Source organism: Peromyscus californicus, unplaced genomic scaffold (genome assembly GCF_007827085.1).
Source record: "Peromyscus californicus insignis strain IS unplaced genomic scaffold, ASM782708v3 Scaffold_16__1_contigs__length_79575227, whole genome shotgun sequence".
In the NCBI taxonomy this organism is placed as follows: Eukaryota; Metazoa; Chordata; class Mammalia; order Rodentia; family Cricetidae; genus Peromyscus; species Peromyscus californicus.
Genome location: NW_026294458.1, coordinates 15,514,873 through 15,535,977, shown reverse-complemented (window position 1 = coordinate 15,535,977; position 21,105 = coordinate 15,514,873). Strand labels below are relative to the sequence as shown.

At 49.9% G+C, this 21,105-nt stretch overlaps 4 protein-coding genes and 1 long non-coding RNA gene across 8 annotated transcripts in view; 3 read left to right on the top strand and 2 right to left on the bottom strand.

Annotated features, from left to right (window-relative positions):
- The window catches only part of LOC128111946 (homeobox protein goosecoid-2-like), a 40,440-nt gene extending 21,186 nt beyond the window's left edge, over positions 1-19,254 (top strand). For all 4 annotated transcript variants that reach the window (XM_052740518.1, XM_052740520.1, XM_052740521.1 and 1 more), the window contains exons 10-11: positions 14,426-14,555; positions 15,108-19,254. The gene's annotated coding sequence lies outside the window, so the exon portion shown is untranslated. The remainder of the gene's footprint in view (positions 1-14,425; positions 14,556-15,107) is intronic.
- LOC128111943 (splicing factor ESS-2 homolog) lies at positions 1,019-11,187 on the top strand. Its single transcript, XM_052740516.1, is given in 11 exon segments — positions 1,019-1,194; positions 2,097-2,265; positions 2,351-2,446; positions 4,286-4,455; positions 4,567-4,684; positions 5,021-5,154; positions 5,848-5,901; positions 5,903-5,951; positions 6,514-6,623; positions 8,789-8,904; positions 9,410-11,187. Coding segments are annotated over 11 exon segments (1,431 nt in total). The 5' UTR covers positions 1,019-1,059; the 3' UTR covers positions 9,690-11,187.
- LOC128111944 (testis-specific serine/threonine-protein kinase 2) lies at positions 11,898-14,432 on the bottom strand. Its single transcript, XM_052740517.1, has one exon. The coding sequence runs from the start codon at positions 13,507-13,509 to the stop codon at positions 12,109-12,111; it is 1,401 nt and encodes a 466-aa protein (XP_052596477.1). The 5' UTR covers positions 13,510-14,432; the 3' UTR covers positions 11,898-12,108.
- LOC128111942 (polyamine-transporting ATPase 13A3-like) overlaps positions 15,108-21,105 on the top strand; it is a 58,985-nt gene continuing 52,987 nt past the window's right edge. The window contains 1 exon segment of the mRNA XM_052740515.1: positions 15,108-15,221. The gene's annotated coding sequence lies outside the window, so the exon portion shown is untranslated.
- Positions 16,929-20,906, bottom strand: LOC128111947 (uncharacterized). Its single transcript, XR_008218786.1, has 2 exons — positions 19,631-20,906; positions 16,929-17,923 (listed from the first exon to the last, which is right to left on the bottom strand). It is a non-coding gene; the product is annotated as an uncharacterized LOC128111947 (long non-coding RNA).

Here is a 21,105-nt window from a genome sequence, read left to right as displayed (position 1 = left end):
CTTGCGCCATGACCATTGCAGCTTTCTCTAGTTATATTCACCGGAACCACTCAGCCTCCCTTTAATCCAAAACAAAAATAATATTTCTTGCCAGGACCCCAAAGATACTGTGAGCCTGGCTCTGCCCCCCAACCCGCTGTCACATCCATCCTTTGCACTGCACTGTGTAACCAAAGGCCTGCGCTGGAATTTGCCTTGCTCCATCCTGGGCCTTTGCCTGTCTTTTCTCGTTCCACTTGACTGATGCCTATCCATTCCTCTTTTGGATACGATCTGCCTGGAAAATGCCACTTGATACATGTCCTGTGTAGAAGTCACGATTCTCTGAGTACAGACTTCTTGCAAGTCACAGGCGTGATTTTACACATTTGCAGGATGACTTAATGTGTGTGTTTCTCTATTATTATGGTGAACGCTATGGGGGCAGGGACAGAGCCATAAAGTCCCCAGTGACTCCCAGTGAAGGAAGAGACCATTGGAAAAGCAAAATTGTACCAAATCATTCTGGGTTAGAACTTGTTTGTTTGGGGTAATTCACGATCTCCCTTACGATGGAAGTCCCATGAATGCTTTCAGTGAGTGCAGGCCTCTTTTGGGAAGCCCACCCCGGCAGGTGGAGAACTAATAAATCGAACCAGAGATTTAAGCGCCCTCCGATTCTTTCTTTTCATTTACCTTTTGTTAGATAACTATCTATTGTCTTAGTGTTCTTTCTCTGAGTTTTGAAGTTATATATGACCAAGTTTTTTTTTTTTAAGTATTTAAAAAAGACTTTGAAGCATATGCAGTGGTTTTTTGTTGTTTTTGGTTTTTTGAGGAAAAACTGGAACTTCTAACAGGGGGAATGTGGCGTCAAATAGTCACCCCACAGCGCCCCCTAGTGACCATAGTCTAGACAGGCACGAGCAACGCGGGTGGGGATCAAAGACTACAACTCCCTTAAGATCCGGCGCTCCCAATGACGTCATTGGAGCGCCGGCTTTGTTACAAAATTACTGCTTCTCCATTGGCTGGCTGTTGGTGCGGTGCCTACGGCGCCCGAGCGGTTCTGGGATAGCGATGGGGACGCCCGGGGCCTCAGCGGGATCTCTGTTTGTGCCCTCCGCGTCCGCGCCCCCGAGGAAGCGCGCGGCCGGGGAGACCGGGGTTGCGAGAAGCAAGCAGCGGGTTCTGGATGAAGAAGAGTACATCGAGGTACCAGCTCAGGGCGAGCGCTGGCGACTTCCGGGCCCCTCCCCCGATTCGCGTTCTTCTCCAGTCCTTTGATTTTTTTTCTGGTCTGGGAACTCTCAGCCGCCTGTGGAAGCGGAGCAGCTGCCTTTGGGTTTGGGAAGTCTTGAGAGCCAAGAAAACAGTGCAGAAGCGGGTGTCCAGTTTTCAGCGGAAAGGAGCGGTCCTGCTGTCTGTTGAGGGTCAAAGAAAAAGTTTCCAATTGAAATATGGGTAGAATTTTTACATGTTTTTAGATGATGGCGAAGACATTAAGTGTAAAGTCCTGGAAATAGGCCGCGGTACTGGCCGTGTTATTGAGTGAGGGTCTCTGTTGCTCCTCGAGTTAGGGGTCCCACTGCAAACATGCTGGAGGGCAAGCTGACATAGGTCTGGATTTAGACTAGTTAAATTATGCTGGCATGTATGTACCTTCACCACGCCACTGGGTATAGAGATTTGCAGATCCACAGCAAGGTCTGACTGAAGGTGAAATCTTGGGAATTTCATCCGGTGGTGGCGTTAGTGGTGACTGGCTTTCAAGAGAAAGGTTTGGATTGAAGTAAGAATTCATGGATGGAATGAGGATGGCAATATCCACATTAGTCTGACTGGTGTTGTAGACGGAGCCAGCAAAGGAGAATGAGAAAGACCAGCTGGTGAAGGATTTTATAGACATCAAGAGATTGTTGGGTAATGTTAGATAATACATCAGAGCCATATGGGATGAACAGCATACTAGAAAATGCTCTAAACTGTCTTGCAAACCGCAATCATCCAGATAGGCCGAAGTGAAAGGACCTTAGGGCCTAACGTGGATAACGGTGGACTGTGAGTCGTGGCTCCCAGATGCCAGCTTTGGCCTTTGTTCTGATTGCTTATGATAGGGACTCCAGACAGTCATCCAGAGAGATTTCTTCCCCGATGTGGAGAAACTACAGGCACAGAAGGAATACCTGGAGGCTGAGGAAAATGGAGATTTGGAGCGCATGCGCCAGATTGCCATCAAGTTTGGCTCTGCCCTGGGCAAGATATCTCGGGAACCTCCACCACCCTGTAAGAGGATGCCGTTACACAGGGCAGAGAGGGGAAGTCTATTGTCACTTTAGACTCGATCTAATTTCTAACTTGCTTCCCTCAGATGTTACTCCAGCCACCTTTGAAACTCCTGAGGTTCATCCAGGCTCTGGTGTGGTGGGCAGCAAGCCCCGGCCCCAGGGTCGGGACCTAGAGGATGGTGAGTGAACTCACTCTTTAGGCCTCATGGTCAAGAGTGCTTGGGAGTCATGTTGAGTTTTCTCAGACTCACATTTCATCCTTGAGGGGGTCTCCTGACCTAAGTATCAGCTTTTGGGATCAAAGACACTGGTGTGGGAAGCGGAAGATTATCCAACTCCATTGTGGAGGAACAGTGGTCTGGGCCTCTGGCCTCTCCGAGGGTAGAGAGTCCATTACTGTCACCAGGCTGTTGGGTGTGCCAGCCTTTGCCTTGGAGACTTTGTGGCTTGGGGACTCTTTCATTACTGACTGCTGAAGATGCCGCAGGCTCTCTTCCTTTCTTCCACACCAGTTGCTTGTTGTGTCTCTTCCTTCGGGTCCCGGGTTCAGGTGTGACCTGTTTGGGCTGAGAGGCAGAAACTTGTGTGGACGTTATGTTGATGTTGCGTTGAGGTTCCCAGCCTTTTGTGTAAAGTTGGAACACCCTGGGGCTCTATGCCGCTCAGACTGCCTTTGTTTTTCTGATTTGTTTGTTTGGTTGAGACCAGAGTCTCATTGTTTCCCACATTGTTGGCTTTGTGTTTCACTGCAGGATATAACATTTTGGAAAGCATTTCTGTTTATTGCCTCTCACCCTAATCACTAATTCGAATGCCTCCCAGAGAGCAGGGTCTTGGTCTTGCTTCCATCTGTGTGCTCCACATTTAGCATTAGCATATACCACATTAGCATATGGTATGCTGCACTATCAACAGATATGTAGAGCAGATGAATGTGTTGTCTTCAACATGTTTCCTGAACATCGGATATAACTATGGGATGTATCTTAAAGTGAGGAGGACCACTTTATGAATCTATTTATTGAATATGTGAGTGTACCGTATACTAAGGGACTTGTATGGGTCAGTTGATCTTTTTATCAGTAATTGGATATATCCCTAGAGGTGGGCAGGATGTTTTCTCTACCAAGCTCTAGTCTACTGCATACTGTACCCGGGCATATGTACAACATGCTCACACAAGCGTAGTTTCTCAACAGCCCAGCTTTTTCTGCCGTGAACACAGTAAGAGTTACTCTTGGAGCTTGAACTCTTGAATGAAATACGATAGAGTCACAGCAATTTGAAGATGCTCTTCTTTTTATACACATATATTTTATCAGTAAATATTGGAGTCCTTGTAATTGCAAATAAGGAAACAGGCTTCCAAAGGCTGTAACTTCTGTAGGTGTCAGAAATAGTCAACAGTTGAAGGGACCCAGGTCTGCCCCCTTTCTAGCCCAGGTCTTGAATTTCTAGCCACTGTGTTTGGCACTGGCTGGCACACAGTCAAGACTGTCAGTAGAATGGATGAGAAGTCTCAGCTTCACATGCCCCTGAGATCTCCAGTGCTGCCTCTGCAGGAGTATCACTCGCCTTGGTGGCAGGGATCGAGATGCTGTGGTTGGCTTCTGTGGCCCAGAGTCCGTGTGGCCCTCCCTGGAGCGCTGGGCCATATGGGCTCCTGCCTTAGGAGTTAACTGGCATACCCTGATGCATAGTGACTGTCACTCACCTGCAGCACCAGTCAGGAAGGGTAAGGCAATCCCAGGGAGGGAAGAAGAGCCCCTGGGACTTCGAAGGTCAATCCTACAAACAGTACAGTTGGGAGAGGAAGAGCCTACTCAACCGTCACCGTGAGCTCCTGCTTGTCCCTGCCCCTTCACCCGTCAGCCAGATCACGAGAAGAGCTGGCCAGTCACTGAGGATGCCACCTGGACAGTTGGGGTGTGTTGTGTCATCTGGCAGGAGCAAGGATTACAGAGTGGTAATCGTGCTGTGTGTGGTATTGTGTTTCCCTACCTGTGACCCCTGAGCAGGAGAGGCTGGAGATGAGGAGGAGAAGGAGCCGCTGCCCAGCCTGGATGTCTTCTTGAGCCGCTATACAAGTGAGGACAATGCCTCCTTCCAGGAGATCATGGAGGTGGCCAAGGAAAAAAGCCACGCCCGCCATGCGTGGCTTTACCAAGCTGAGGAGGAATTTGAGAAGGTAGCCCTGGAGTCTGAAACATAGGCACCTTCTTTGGGGATGGAGTCCCAGGGCCACAGGTACAAAGTCTGGGCGCCTCCCTGACCCTGCTTTCCCCCCATGTCACTCTAGCGACAGAAAGATAATCTTGAACTCCCGTCGGCAGAGCACCAAGCCATTGAGAGTGGCCAGGCTGGAGTGGAGACCTGGAAGTATAAGGCGAAGAATTCGCTCATGTACTATCCTGAGGGTGAGTGGATAGAACCAAGGAGCAGGACAGGAAGACGGGCCCAGGGGTTTGTCTTGTTATCTTTGAGCCAACGTTTAAAGTCTATATATGTGTTAGCTTGCAGCGTGGACCCGAGAGAAGTCCTGGTCCACCTTGGGGTTGGGGAACATGTGACATTGTGGGGCATTGAGGTCTCCCTGCACTGCTTTGTTCAGGTTTTGTAGGTGTGGCGCTTGCCTGGGAGTGACTTAGCTGAGGGAGTGTGCTTTCGCCCCTCAAGCTCCATGACCTCTAGGGCTGAGGTGGGGCATGGAGCTTCTCCCCGTGACGCCTGCTACCTGGCTCCTCCTCTCATAGGTGTCCCTGATGAAGAACAGTTATTTAAGAAACCACGGCAGGTAGTACACAAGAACACACGTTTCCTCCGGGACCCCTTCAGTCAGGCCCTGAGCAGGTCCCAGCTTCAGCAGGCAGCTGCCCTGAATGCCCAGGTGAGTCAGCAGAGCCACCAGGCAACTGGACACATGTGATGGGCTAACTGTGGAGAGATGTGGCCTCTCTAAGTTAGGTTTGTCCTGAGGCCAGATAGAGCTTAATTGGCAAAACAGCCCCTGTGACAGGACCCATCCCCCTTCCAATGGACCAGATGTATGACCTATGGGTCCAGCCCTGTATCAGCCACTATGATGTTGGCCTGAGGGGAGAGAAGCTTCTGGAAGCCAACCCAGACCCATACCTATCTATCAGGCAGGGAGGTGAGTAAAGCAATATATACTAGGAAGTGGCAGGAGGAGCCTGGCTGCTTAGGGCCTGGGATCAAGATGAGTAAGTGCCCTCAGAGGGTAGCTCTGGTCGTCATGGGGTTGGGGGAAGAGAGGCAGGAGATTGGGAAGATTCAGATGCCTCAAGGGAAAGAGAGCAGCAGCCCTTTGTAGCATTGCAACCCAAGAGGTTCCTCCTCAGGTAGAGGAAAGGGGCACCCCTTGCTTGATGTTCACTACCACAGTCCTCAAAGTCCTTGAGGAGAGATGAGGATGGGGGTTTTCCTGCTCTTTCCCAAAGGGATATGCCAGTCCTCGAGTCCCAGCCTATCCCAAGGAGGAGAAGTGTTTCCTCCGTGTCCGCTGCACCTGCCATCGGTCAGCTGTGGAGAACACCTTGACGCTGGTCTCTCTCTCTTCCAGCACAAGCAGGGCAAGGTCGGCCCTGACGGCAAGGAGCTTATTCCGCAGGAGTCCCCCCCGAGTGGGCGGCTTCGGGTTTGTTGCCACTCCTTCTCCTGCTCCTGGTAAGAGACAGGCTGTGAGCCCAGGCTGGACAGGGCAGTGTACAGGCTAGACTAAGCAGACGTGCCTTGAGATGCCCCAGGGTACCAGGTCTTGTTCTGGTCTCCCTGTGATGTGAATAGGCAGATGTGCCTGCGTCCATGGTGCTTGTAGATGTAAATTCGGAGAGTTCTGTAGGTGGGGAGGTTCTGGACTCCAGGCCTGCAGTCTCTGCAGGGAGGCAGGCGAGAGTGGGTGTGGCCTTGATGCATAGTTGCTCTTTTGCCTCACGGCACACTGGCCTCCACACTCAGTGCCGGCTGCTGTAATGCTTCCCTCGGCACCCCTGGCCCTGTGCTAGGATGGGGTCCAACAGACCCACCTTCTCCAACCTAAGTACAGCTGTCGTGCCGTGGGGCTCTGGTGTCTTTGAAATTTCCCTTCAGATGGTGGGGTGCTAGGCTCTGGAGTTTTGGGGAAGAGGGTTTGCCTGTTGGCCTTAATGTCAGCTGGGATACATGTGTTAGGAGGAAGACAGCACCCCAACTAGGTCCTCTGTTTGAGGTGTGGGCTCTCCATCTGCAGGTGTGAATGAGTCACCGTTGATGACGTGGGGAGAAGTTGAGAACACTCCCCTGAGAGTCGAAGGGTCAGAGAGCCCCTACGTGGACAGGACGCCAGGGCCGACTTTCAAGGTGGGTTGTGGTGAGAGAGGATCAGGCTGGACTCAGTGTGGCTGCCTTAGTACTGCTGCTCAAGACTGAGCACAGGACCTCTGCGGAAAGAGGGCATTATGGTGGGATTATCAAACAGGGATTTGGAAGAGTAGAGACCATGCCGAGGCAACAGAGCAGACCTGGAGGCTAGACTGTCACAGACCAGAAACTCCAACTGCCCCGTAAGCCTGAAGACTATGGGACATAGTGTGTGTCCCCAGAAGGGCTGTGTGCTGGCCTCTGGTTACACAGCATAGTAGGGACACTCAGGACAGTACAATGTGAGCGCAGCATTGTAGGAGTGGGTGGAATGGAGGTCAAGACGTAGAACAGACCAGAAAGGCCAAGTCAGATGAGGTCTGGTGTATGTCATGTGTCCTCTGTCTGGTGGAGCAGGAAGCTAGAGGTGGACAGACAGCATATACAAGTCAGGTAGCTCCTGGTGGTTTATGTGGATGGGTGGGTAGATATTCCCCTGAGAGCTATGGGGAAAGAAAGTACAGTGTCCTGGGCTTCAGGGAGTTTGTGGATAAAACAGAGTGTCAGTGTAATTTGGAATGTGAAGAAGGAAAGGTCCCTGATACTTGAGAGTATGCGTGCTCACGATGAGGGTGCTGAGCCCACTGGCTCAGGGTATCGAGTGGGTAGGCCAAGAGTATGAACCTTCTTTGGAAACCCAGCAAGATGAGATGTAGTGTTGAATAAACATCTAGGGATGCTTTGGTGGCTGGGTCACAGGTCATCTCAGGCCAGTCCCTCCAATACTGCTGCGATCAATTTGGAATGTGGTAGACAGCGATGGATGACGTCCCTGCAGCAGTAGAATCGGAATCACCAGGAATAGCGTAGCTTTCATAAAGCAAACAGAGACGTGTTCTGCAGTCCTGAAACTGCTTTCCTGACCCGTTAGGAGGACCTCCCTGATGTGGCACTACGGGTCCTTCCCCAGAGCAGCTGGAGAGCATATGTACTACCTAGACAGGTCACGGGTAGTCTTGGCTGTAGACTGTCTGGGATGTGAGATAACAGATGTGAGAGGGCAACAAACAAGATGCTGTTGAACATGAAAGCCTGGCCGAAGGCTCTGACCACACAGCAAGTGGCTGTAGACCTGCAGGGCTCTTCCAGGAGAGAGTTCTGAAACCAGCCCTGGGCAGGCTCTGTGGGGCACGCCAGCTGCGTCCTGCTGTGCCTTGTGCTGCCCAAGTGTCAAGCAGGATGGAAAGCTGGGGACAGACCAAGAGCGGAGGGCGTGGAAAAGGTGATGTTTCAGGTGGTGCAGGACTGCAGAGCCTTTGAGGGTAAGGTAAGCTAGGTTCTGAATATTGGTAACAGCAAAGTAAGTTCCAGAAAAGTGAAAACCTTAAATATGAAACAATAATTATAAAAACATCTAGAAGATAATGGTGTAGTTTAAACTTTTTGTTGCTGTTGTTATTTGTTTTTGTTTTGTTGGGGAGTGGGGAGGGATTTAACCCAGGACCTGCTTCCTGTACACACCCTCCACCACTTTTAGTATCTGAAGTGCTGGGACTACCTTTTTTGTTTATTTTTGTTCTTTGAGAGAGGGTCTCACTATGTAGCTCAGATTTGCAATGGACTGTGTGTTGATCAAGTTGCCCTTGAACTCCGAGATCTGCCTCTCAAGTGTTGAGACTGAAGACGTGCACCACCACTCCCAGCTCCCAACACAATTTTGTTCGACATTTATCTATTTGTGTGAATGTGTATAAGCATTTGTGTGCATGGCATGTGACGTAGCACATGTATGGAGGTCAGAGGTCAACGTGCTAGAGTGCTTCCCTCATTCAGACCAGGTCATCAGGCTTTTAACAAACGCCTTGACCCACTGAGCCGTCTTGCTTTTGTTTGTCTCTCTGTGTGTTTTAAGACAGTGTCTCACTGGGTAGGCCAGGGTGGCCTCATATTCTTTAGTCTCCTAACAAGTGCTGGGGGTGCACGAATGCACCATTCCGGCGGGAGGGAGGGGGGGCTTTTGACAGGCTATTGAGAAGGATGAGTTGCTGGGATTGTAGCAGCCATAGAGAAGAGGTTGGTGCCCACGCAGCTGCCCTTCTGGATAATGGACTGCCTGGTATGTAGCAGGCTCATCACAAGTCACCCACATGCCCGCTCCCTTGTAGATCTTGGAGCCAGGACGCAGGGAGCGCCTGGGTCTGAAGATGGCCAATGAAGCGGCTGCCAAAAACCGGGCCAAGAAGCAGGAAGCGTTGCGGAGAGTCACCGAGAACTTGGCCAGGTGAGAGGCAGCTGGATCCTGGGGAGGATAGGGTAGAGGTGAGTTTGTCCTGCTTCACTCCCACTCTAGCCTCCAAGGCCGTGTGGGCCATGGCTTGCAGGACGGAGCCCAGGGTATATCCACAGGTTCTTCTGTGAGGGCTGTGGCTGTGTGGAGCAGACTGTGAGCACTCTCCATCTCGCCTCTATAGCCTCCTTGGCCTTCTCTAGGAGGTACCTTTGGGCTCCTTGCCCAGCTGTGAGCTCCTGTTAATCCTGTGGAGTCATGTCATTCACATTGGAGAGATGGAGACTCCAGCTCTCAGAAGTGCTCCATCCAGCCCCACAGCCAGAGGTAGCAGTTCCACAGTGCCTCAGGTTTGGCCCGACTGCTGTGTCCAGGGTTGTCGTCAGCTCAAAGTGACCGTGTCTCTTGATAGGGCTCCTCCTGAGGAACTGAGGGAGGCCTTGCCTTAAGCAGCACTTGGCCGCTAACATGGTTGCTTTCTTCTACTCCTTCTCTACAGTCTTACTCCCAAAGGCCTGAGCCCAGCCATGTCCCCCGCCCTACAGCGCCTCGTGAGCAGGACAGCCAGCAAGTATACAGATCGCGCCTTGCGGGCCAGCTATACACCATCCCCAGCACGCTCTACCCACCTCAAGACCCCAGCTGGTGGGCCACAGACCCCAACAAGCACACCAGCCCCTGGGTCTGCCACACGCACACCCCTCACACAGGACCCAGCCTCCATCACAGACAACCTGCTGCAGCTCCCTGCCCGGCGCAAAGCTTCAGACTTCTTTTAGAGCCAGGCCTGGCTGGACCTATGGATGCTTTGTGGGACACTTTGTGGAGTGTGTAGAGCAGCTGTCTACTCTTCAGAGGACTTCAGGCCTTGGGGACCCAGGTCACAGGCAGTTGATTATCCCAGGAACCACAAGTGTATAGTGCTGTGCCATGGCACGTTCTGCTGACCACTCCCTTGGGAGTATAGCATTGGTGCTGTCCCCCAAGGCCCTGCTGAAACTGCCTTCTAGTTAACCCCCAACTGAACTCTGATTAAAGAACACCTGGCATTGTCTGGCTGGGCCGCCATTCCATGTCCTGGGGCCCACCTGGGTGTCTCAGGACACCGGCTAGAAGCAAGGGGCTCTGGGGGAGGAAAATGGCGCACAGAGCAGCCTTCTGTGCTGAGTTTACACTTGAGCCTAGCACTGTGAAGGGTAGCACAGCCCCCAGAAGTTGTGCCATTGAGCTCATGGGGTTCTAGTCCAGCTCCACAGCCTCCCAGCCAGGCCTGACCATTGGTTTGTTGGTTACAGGCCCAGGTAGGTCCTGCTTATCAGGTTCACACCAGGACGAGTCACTTTGCTGTGACTTCAACTGTTACCTCCTAGCACCTAGTTCCAGCTTAGGTTGGGTTAGGCTGCCTCCCCATCCTAATCTCTGCTTATCCCAGTGTTTTTGGTACTTGCTACTGGGCTCTGCCAAAACACCAGCCTTGCCTCAGTCTGGGCTGTATTATGAAAAGAAAGAGCGTGGGTTCCCTGTAAACCTGTAAGTGCCATGTGCACCAGCAGCCAGCTGTATAATACCTGTGTTCACAGTAAATACCTGTGAACTAAGGGTGGCTAGCCCTCAGGTGACTAGTGGCCAACTGGGCCTGTGAGCCTATGCCTTACAGAGGTGAAGGGTCCCTGCTGTCTGGGCCTGACAGGGTCCAAAACTGTGATCTGATTGCACAGCCAATGGTCTTGAGGCCGCTGGTGGTGTCCTAGGGCTTGCCCTCTGAGCAGCCCAAGGCTTGAGCTATTCAGGTAGCCTAAAGCACACCTGACTCTTCCCAGCCCCAGATACTGCTTTGATTCCATGAAAGCCATCTTTCCTGACTGCTGGCAGTGGTCCTCAGGCCTCTGCGCACTGGTGTTCTCTGGAGACTACCTGGGTTGGGTACCTCCTGCCTTGGGCCTTGGACTGCGTGGCATTTGTCAGTTTGACAAGCTAGTCACCTGGGAAGAAGGAACCTCAACTGAAGAATTACCTCTCGTCAGGTTGACCTGAAGGCATGTCTGTGGGGTAGTTTCTTGACTGCTAGTTGATGGAGGAGGGCAGGGCCCAGCAGTGGCATCCCTGGGCCATAGTTGTGTGAGAGAGCCTAGGAGTAAGCTAGAGAGGGAGCCAGTAAGCAGCGTTCTTCCATGGTCTCTGCTTCAGTTCCCACTTGGGTCCCTGCTCCAGCTTCCCTCAGTGATGGACTGTGACCTGAAAGTGTGCACTGAAATAAACCATTCCTCTCCTAAGTTATTTTTGGTTCAAGTTTTTATCTTGGCAATAGAAACAAACTAGGTCAGACCTCTGCTAACCAGAAGTTCCCCACAGTGAGTTCCTGTGCCCTGGAGCCGCAGGGCTGCAGCTGGGATCCCAGGCTAAGGGCTTTGGTACTGTTGTCTCTTAGGGAAGGTTGAGCTTTAATCCAAGGGATTACCCAGTGAGTGGGAAGCAGAGAGTGGGGATGGCTGCTGCCCAGATGCTGACCACCTCAAGCATCTGGCCAGCATGAGGGAATCTTTAGGGAGGGGTGGTAACCAGGAAATGACATTGAGGGATGCTAGGGTTGCGGCACCACAGCTCTACAGGATGGGGAAGACGGCCACAATCTGTCAGCGGGTCACCTGGGAGTGGTGAGGTTGAGGCTTGGGCAGCAAAGCTCACTAATTTTGATCGCCTCTTTGGGGTTAATGGATACTGACCTGGGTAAGGACAAGACAGGGTCAGGATAGCTTGTATTGCATTAGATGAGGGGGAAGCATGGTGCAGTCCACGCCTGGAAGCCCTGGGGGTGGGAGAGGCCAGAGGCTGCCAAGTGTGAGCCTGGCAAGAGGACTATGACAGAGGTCCCCTCCGCCACAGGCCTCAATGAGTCTGCCTGGGCCTGAGTTCCTGGACCCCTATGCTAGAGATCCCCCGCGCTGGATGAGTCCTAGAGAAAAAGACTCCCCACTGGGCACTCTCAATGCTTGTATACACTTTGTGGTTTATTTGGTGGTCAGTATTAATGTCTTTGCTACTAAGTGGAAGAAAGCTAATAGAACATAATCAAAAGAGTGGTTTAATTGACGGATTTTACTTGTTCCTTGCGCCTGTGCCTTCTTCAGCTCCTACCTGCCTATTTAGCTTATGTGAGTGCAAACTGCACACCATGACCCCCCAGGGCCCACTCCACCACTAGGTACTTGCTTTCTCCACCTCAGCTCCAGAGATGTGATGGTCTTTAGCTCTGGAAGTCTCAGCCAGCCTCTCCTCCATCCTGTCTTCATTCTCGGGTGCCACCATCATCCGGTGCTGGGGTTTGGCCCCCAGTTTGTGGTCAGGCCGGTGTTCAGGTCTTGAGCCTGGTCGAGTATCCAGCTTGCACTCAGCTCGATACTTGCCCTCCCCCTCCCTCTTGAAGGAAGCAGAAGACATGGCTTTGGGCTTGGGGGGCTGTAGCCATGAGTGGCTGAGGATCTCATCAATGTTCAGCCGCCGGTTGACATCTGGCTGTAACATCTGGTAGATGAGATCCTTGCACTCACCAGTCAGGTTCTTGGAGCGTGGGAAGTCCACTCGGTGCTCCTTCTGGATGCGCAGCATCTTTTTGATGTTAGAGTCATCATAGGGCATAGAGCCACAGACCATGATGTAGAAGATCACACCCAGGCTCCAGATGTCATACACCTTGGGCTGGTAGGGGATGCCCTGCAGAACCTCGGGGGCCGCATAAGCCGCTGACCCACAGAAGGTCTTGCTGAGGACGGTGCGCCCACTCCCGTCCCGCAGGCAGCGCTTGGAGAAGCCGAAGTCAGACAGCTTGATGTTGAAGTCCTTGTCAAGCAGAATGTTCTCGCACTTGAGGTCTCGGTGGACAACATCCAGATCATGGCAGTACTTGACGGCCGAGGAGAGCTGGCGGAACATCTTACGTGCCACATCCTCATGCAGGGCTCCTCGGCACTTGATGAACTCGAGGAGGTCGCCCTGGACGCCCAGTTCCATAACAATGTAGATGCGTCCATCAGAGGTCTCAAAGATCTCGTAGGTCTTAATGATGGAACGGTGGTTGACAGTCGCCAGGATGTCCATCTCCCTAGGAAGGAATCTCTCCACAAAGTGAGTGGGTGTTTTCTTGCAGTCTATGATCTTGACTGCCACATTGAATTTGAGGCGCTCCGAGTAGGCAGATTTGACTTTTGCATAGGAGCCCTTGCCCAGATTGATTCCTACGATGTAACCCTTCTTCCTTAGGACCGCGGCATCGTCCATGGTGCCAGGAGCGGCCGGTGCCGCCGCCCTCTGCATCCCCTCCCGACACGGGCCAGCAAGCATTGTCCTCATTCCCACTGTGGGGAGGCGTCTGGTTGGGCTGGCCTGGACTTGGAGGAGTGGAGCGCTCAGCACTGTCACCAAGTGACCAGCGAATGAAGTCATAAAGCCAGGCTGCTGGGAGTGGGGACTAGGCTGTGGGCAATGGGGCCCCTGCAAGCCAGGAAGGCCTAGAAGGAGCACCCCCTCCCCACCCACTGGAATGAAGCTGGCATTCAGGCCTGTGGTAACCCTCCCTGGCCCTCCTTCTTGCTGTGGCTTCATTGTCACCAGCGAGGCCCAAAGGGAGGTGATCCAGGTCCATTCCCAAGCCTGTTTCCTTATCAGGCCTTGGGAACTGGTCCTGTGTGTTCCTCATTTCACGAGAGCCGATTCCCTGCCCTTTCTTTGGGGTTTGAAGAAAACCTCCTGTGAGCTTGTGACCCTGGAATCAGTGGAAGCTGCCCAGGTCCAGTCAGTCCAGTGGTGGTCCCAGTCTGCTGGATGAGAGCAGTTCCATGTGTGGGGTCAGGAGTTGGCAAGGGTCTTTGGGCAGAGTGGGCAGATGAGCCACAGACCTGGTGAATAGGTGTGTGTGTGTGGATAGGAGGGTAGGTAGTGCTAGGGGATGTACCGAGGGTCCAGGGTAGGCAGGTGTGGAGGATAGATACAAACGTTGGTAAGATAACCAAGCAAGCAACCGCTGAGAATGGCTAAGTCAGGAAAGGAGAGAATGTCATGAGCTTTTCTCTAAATCATGGGCAGGCCTTGTACAACCCAAGTCATTTTTAAGACGGTTGCTGTTAGAGAAGCCAGTTGGCTTTGAGATGCATGTGGAGGCCCAGGGCCTTGGACCAGAGCAGGCCTCTGATGGTCTAGGGTGGGGGAATTGGGAACAGCCAGCCTGGGCCTTTCCTGGGAGGAGGGGACTGTGTTGGGCCTGGTGCTGGATGGCTCAGGGATTGATGGCCCTTAGCATTCTCCATAAGGAGCAAGCTTCTGAGTGGAGGGGTGGGGCTCACTGTACCCCCACCTTGGGTTTGTGAGTGGTGAGCAGGGATTGCATGAAGCGCTGCAGCACTGCTCACCATTTGCATGCTGCTCTGTCTTGTATTTTGTGCATTAATGTTTGTTTTGCAAATGGCATCTTGTATAATCTTGGCTACTTTAGAAGTCCTGTGTTCATTTTCACATCTCACAGGAGTCTTACGCTTACAGTGAGCTGCCAAGATGTGACCCAAGGATGCTGTGTTCAGAGGGAAAGCAAGAAGGCCTCTTTCTAGTGGAGGAGGCAGGACAGAAGGCTTCCAAGAGGAAGTGACATAACCCAGGTACAGAGGAGCCCCCAGGGAGACAAGAGGGAAAAGATGATATGGGGAACAAGAATAAACCATAGATGCCACCTTGAAGTCCTGGTCCTAAAGCCCCTGAATGCCCCTACAGATGGCTGAGTCAGATTCAGCAGCCCACATGAATGGTTCTGCAGGATAAGGCCACATGAGGAGGATTGGGCTCAGTCACTTGCAAACGCTATTCAGGGCGCTGTGCTCTGTGGTGGGAACCCACCTTCTCTGAGCTATTTCTATACCTGTAATGCACATAGCAGGAACTCTTGCATCTCTTCCCTACCCCCACTGTCTCCTACTTAAATTTCAAGTAGCCTCAGGTCTTGGTGTCTTCTGTCCCCCAAATCATAAGAAGACTACAGAGATGAGAGAGGAGGAGCCTACACCTCTCAGGGCATCCTCCACCACCTAGCCCCATATGTCCTAGAGCCTTCAGCCCCATCCAAGTTTCTTCAGGGGGCTTCTCCAGCGTCACTCTCTTCCAGTGTCGCTCAGGGTCAGTGCTGTGCCTCAACCCTGTATACTTGGTCCTCACAGGCAAAATTCACAGAGGCGGGCTACAGAGCGTTGCTTGGTCCCAGGAGGCTTTGAAGAAGACTGAGTCCCTAGGCTGAGCCCAGGGACATTGGCATAGTCTTCAGAGGTGAATTGGCAAGTATGCTTTTGGCACATATGTTGGGGTACAGGGATGAGGGGGTGTGGATGGGCAGATCAGAAGCTAGCATGGAAATCCTTTCTGAGGGTGGTAGGAGGTAACCTAGGTGTAGCTGTGAACACTGGGAGATGACAGGTGGAACAGCAGACAGGGAGATCACGGTAGGCTGGATGTGTTGGGGGACGCAGGAAGAACAGGAACTCACTCCAGGGTAAATTGGCATTAGTGTCTTCCCAAGGTAGAGACACAGGTGAGGGCAGGGTTGAGATGAGTCTAAATGTCCTTATTTTTATGTATTAAAAACCCTTAGACCTCCCTGAGGTTGCCCAGAGTGAGGTGAAGAGAAAGGAGCCACAACCGCAAGGTGAGGACTGCTTGGGACATGGTGTCAGCAAGGCAAGCGGCACATGGCAGCCAGTGGTGCCAGATGCAGGCCACACCCATGTGGAATACCAGTAGCTGCCTCCCTTGCCTATAAGGTTCAGACATGCTGACAATTTTGCTTTGCCAAGGTCTGCTTCCAGCTCTGACTGAGGGCATCTCCTCTGGAACAGATTGAGATTGGAAGAGAATGGGATGCAGCCAAAGCTATACAGAGCTGTGGGACATTCTTGGGTTAACTAGTGGAGCGCCCTACTTCTGGGCTGAGAAATGGTGATGTGGAGCAACTAAAGGCATAGTTGAGAACTGGGTGCCAGCTGGACATGGAGGGACATATCCCTTGATGGGCAGAACTGAAAAACCAGCTGCAAAGCAATTTGGGGAGCCCAAAAGGTACTATGGGGGTCAACCTGCCTTCCGTAGTCTTCCCTCAGCCCCCTACAGGCAGGTTTGTGCAGCCAGAAGCCCTGGGGTAATGATGAAACACCTGCCTAGCCCCTGAGCTCCTGATGCAGTCGGTGCAAGCCCTCCGGTGCAAGCCCTCCGGTGCAAGAGAGGGCTCTGGTTTCCAGCCCTTCCTCTGCAGGCAGCCCTGTCCCTCTCTGCACTTCTCGGCTCCCCTCCAGAAGTTGTGTCTTCCTCACTTAGCTATCTTCCCTGGCCTCCGCCCCTCTTAAATCCTCCCAACCAGCCTCTGTCTGCTACTGCTAACTCAACCATGGCCTGAGGATACAGTCTGGGCTGGGGGCGTGGGAGTGAATTTCCTACCGTGAGTCCCGCCTCTCGGCTCAGCCAATGGCACGCCTCATTTCCTATAAGCCCGCCCCAGACTCCGCCCACTGCCGCCCAGTGCTCTTGGCCCATCCATTTATCAATTACGACAGCAAAGGCCCCGAGGAAGAACTTCAGCTAACATCTAACACATAATTAGAATTACTGATATATTTTACATTTGATTTCTACTCCAATATTCCACTCTTTATGAACTCCAGTAGTCTTAGCAATTCCTCTGATTAACTTCTGTCCTTAATTCCCTCTGTGATGTTGAGCTAAAAATCTGAAACTAGAAACTTGCGGAAAATGGTATATAAAAATCCTGTTGAAGTTATATATTTCCTTAAGGAAAATTATCCATCCTACTAACTCCCATGAAGACATCTTGTTCAGTAAACTTAAAGTATTTAATCATGGGGTGTCAGCAGTGGTTTCCTCTGTCAAGTTACTGCCTTGCACTTAGAAAACAGATAATTACATACCTTGGCCTTTCCTTCCAGACATTTAACCAAAGTAGAATTCAGGTATTGTCTGAGGTGATTATTCTCTTCATGTAGCCTAGCAAGTTCTTCCTCCTTCTGGACTAGAGTGTCCTGGAGCTGCAAGAAGCGTACAATAGTGAAGGGTGCTCCCCTCTATTGGCTTTGTAACCCAATAACAACGCACTGCTCCCCAACCTTCTTAAACTTGATTATTCTTGTTTGTTTTCTGAACATACTTTCAAAGAGCCCTGGTTCTCTGAGTCTTAAATCACATCTACACTCCCTACCACCTGACTGTTCAATTTGCGCCCTGCATAGCCCATTCATTACGAAGTGTTTGAAGAGATCAGATGACTTTCAAAATTGTAACCACAGGGAGTCAGGTGGGGAGGGAGGAAAGTGAGCCGCACGGAACTGTTTAAATATAGGAAAGATGGTAGAAGGCTTGGCTGGACTCCTTCCTTGCACATTTATGAAAATAAAAGCAGGAGATATGACCTGGCTGTTCCCAGCCTCAAGGTAGGTCAGACTGTGTGTCCAATAAATAAAACTGCTAGTTGGGAACAGCCACAAAGGAGACCCGGAGGACGAAGTGATCTTTGGGAAACCTTTATCATCATCCCTCCTCTCAAAGATGAGCTGCGTTTATCGTTTAAAACACTGCTGTATTCATCCCTTGGTCTCTGCAGCAGCCCTCAGAGAAGGGCTGCAGAAATATTCCACAGACAAGGAAAAAGAATTTGGTTAATTGAGAAGTCACCCCTAAGTTTTCTCAGAGCCTCTGTTTCTGTGAGCCTGTTCATTTGACATTTATCTCTTTGGAGTCACAACAAGCACTGAGCTAGTGTGAATTTATAAAAAAGAAACATATTTAAAACTAAAAAGCAATATGAAGTAAAGGGAGACTCAGGGGAGAGTGGGTTTTATGAAACTAGGCTAGTTAGTCTCAATGTTCTTGCTACCTATCCATACCTGCTTATTTCTGTAGAGCTGGGAGGAGAGCTGAGCCTCTTCCCATGAACATGAGTCCAGAACAGGGACATTTAAGTCACAGGATGCTTCTATGTGAAAATACAAAACAGATGAATAAACGTATTTAGAACCGTGTGATAAATACTCACAAAGAACTTCTAAAGTTTAATAGATTTAATTACTTTTATTTTACACAGGAAAACAAAACTTTTAACTGTTTCAGAAGAAGGAAGTAAGCAAATATTTATGCACTACAAAAGTGGCCAAAGACATGTATTTTAGGAGCTGAGCAGCTTCTAAAATGTAGATGTACATTCTTACTGGTTAGGTTAATAAAGGCTGTCTCTTCCATACCAGTACTTCATAGAAATACTTAATGACCCTGCCTTTCCACTAGGCACAATATTGCAATTCCACTTCCATTTTCTAGTGTTCATGTTACTTTCTGGTTTTTAGCATTTGATAGTATGATATTTGGCTCCATAATCAAATCCTATATTGTGATGCTGTATATTTTCCTCTCACTCGTCCCACTTGTGAAATCTGAAGGACAGAATTTGTTCAGAATATTATGTCATGGTATGATAACATTTTCCAGTATTTATTTCTTTATTAGTGCTGGACATTAAAACTAGGACTGTGTACATGCTGTAGAAGCACTCCATGGCTGAGTCAAATCCACAACCCTTACCCCCATTTACCTTAGCGATGTGCTTCTTGTTTCTCTGAATAATGTTATGGCGATTTCACTGTTATACCATACTTACTCTATGTCAAGTGTCTATATATGTATATTTTAATGTTTTTTTCAAAGTTTTTTGTTTTTCATATTTTACAGCAAGCTATCCCCGTCAATGAAAAGAAGCTGTTTCTGCATGCTAATGTACTCTAGTTTTCCCTCTCCAACCTTGGCTTCATTCACATTTGACCTGCCTGTAGGACTTAAAATGTTGTTGTTGAAACATTTAGTATTAAATTGGAAGGTGAGCAAGAAAGTAAAAATGAAACTTGGGTTCACATCCTGAGACACTCCACTCCTGCTTTTGCTTATAGTAAAAAGGCAAAACTGAACAACTTCCTCCACAACATACGGTTCATTCATTTTGATTTTTGCTTCAGCATCTTTTCATACCCCTCCCCAGAGTCTCTAAAATACCTTGGGGGGGCAGAATGGATGCACAGGTGTCTAATTCTGAGGTGCCTGAAAGTTTTACAGAAACCAGCATTAATGCAGAAATCCCTGTAGTATGGGATAAAAATATTCATTAAGCTTCAGGCCAATGATAATGTTGCATATCATTTCCACCAACATTGGAGATCTCTCTAAATTTGAAGTGTATATGTGAAGGGGAAAATGGTTATTTCCAGGTGTGAAGTATTGTTCACAGAATTTGTACGATGAAATAAACTTTGCTACTCATTCTTGATTTTTTTTTCTCTCAAGGTCACATGGATCTCACCAAATTACAAAATAAATTCTCCACCTAATATTTTTAACTCCAAAAATGTGCTTCCAGACTGCTGTTTATGAAACTGTGCAACAGACCCAAAGTTACTCCATGAGTTGGCAATCTCCAAGAATTACAAAATGTAGGAAATAAGCATACAAGAGGAAGGGTTTTATTTGTACTAGTTGATGTGTACAGAACAACTAATTTTCCTGCTAAAACATCCAGGAGTCTTAGTGCTCACTTAAATTCTCTATAATACCACTTTTTCTGTAGAGTCCCAGTCCTTGATGCTTACAGCCTCAGGGCTGTGAAAAGATCCAAGCAAAGCAGAAGAGTAAAACTTACCCTGTGTCTGTGGTGCTTGTTGGGTCTCAGCGTTGTCCAGGAGACCAGCAGCCCAGAAAGAGACCCAAGTCTCCTTGGAAACATCAACACTAGATTCTGACGTTGCAGTGGAATACGGGCAATTATAACTCTGGCCTCCTACAAAATACTGATCTTGGCAAGGCAGAATGGTGTTCTGTGAATTTCAGTTTGATGGGGGTATGGGAGACGGCATGATGGCAGTTAGGAGGGGGAGAGAGTCGAGAAACATAGAGAAATTATTATAGGTGGGAAAGCAAACAAACAATAAAAGCAATAACTACAGGTCCAGATACATATTTGAATGGTGTGACTATAATTACTAAAAAGGAATAGGTTCTTTGAATTATCCACTACGCCCCTAAAGTCTTTCACCAAATAACTAGCATTGAATGGGCCAGGTTTGTCAACATCAGAGGAGTATTTCCTATTGTAGTGCCTGGCTCAACCGATAAACTGTCTAAAATATTAAGTAAAAAGAATTAGATTTCATGATTAGATTAAAACATGTAAGAACTACTTGTTGCTCTGTAGTAGATATCTTGGTTGTATTTCTAAAAACCTTGAAAGACAAAGATCACAGACTACAAAGGGTTAAATGAACAGTTCTACATGGCATCATATCCAGGAATCTCCCAATTTGGGAGTCTGAATCAGGTGTGTGTGTGTATGTGTGTCTTACACTAGAATGGCTAAACATGTGTACGCATATATGTATACAGAGATGATCACATACCCTTTGCCCCTAACTCCAGTCACAGGAGCATGACATTAATCCAAGTAAACACTCAAAAGCTGAGAATAAAGGCGGTGGGTTCTAGTTCCCTCCATCGTTAACCCTCAGTGCCCTTTCCAGGTTACCGTGCCACCAGTAGTTGCCTGGCATGCCTTTCTCCACTGCGTTCTGATTCAGTGAACACCTTCTTGCCCCGCCCCACTCACTCCTCAAATCTCAAATGTGGTCTTTCCAAATGTCCAAGCAGGGGTGGGCAGTCTGCCTCCTTCCTGGCTTAAGCTGTCCAACGGCCCGTTCTTACTTATGTGTCAATGTTTAATCAAGTCAAAAACATCCCTTGCAGCAGAATCCAGGTTTGGGCAAACTCCTCTGGCCACTCCAAGCCTGGGGCTGCATTGAGAACTTTCTCGGACATAACGTCGAGAAGGCAGAGAGTAGGGTAAAGGAAGAGGGTAGAGAAGAAGAGGAAGAAGTGGAAGGGGAGGGAGAGGAGGAAGAGGAGGAGGAGGAGGAGGAGGAGGAGGTGGGGGAGGAGGAGGAGGAGGAGGAGGAGGAGGAGGAGGAGGAGGAGGAGGAGGAGGAGGAGGAGGAGGGAAATAAGAATAAAAGAACAAAAGTTATTGAGTGACTTGAGTCACCCTAGGCCCCTGCTGCCAGTGAGTGAAGGGTTGAAAAGGTACCCCTTTGAGGCAAGGACAGCTTGGGCAGTGCTGCCCGAGGA

Coding starts and splice junctions, on each gene's coding strand:
- LOC128111944 (XM_052740517.1), bottom strand. CDS start 13,509: ATGAAGCCACAGCAAGAAGGAGGGCCAGGGAGGGTTACCACAGGCCTG.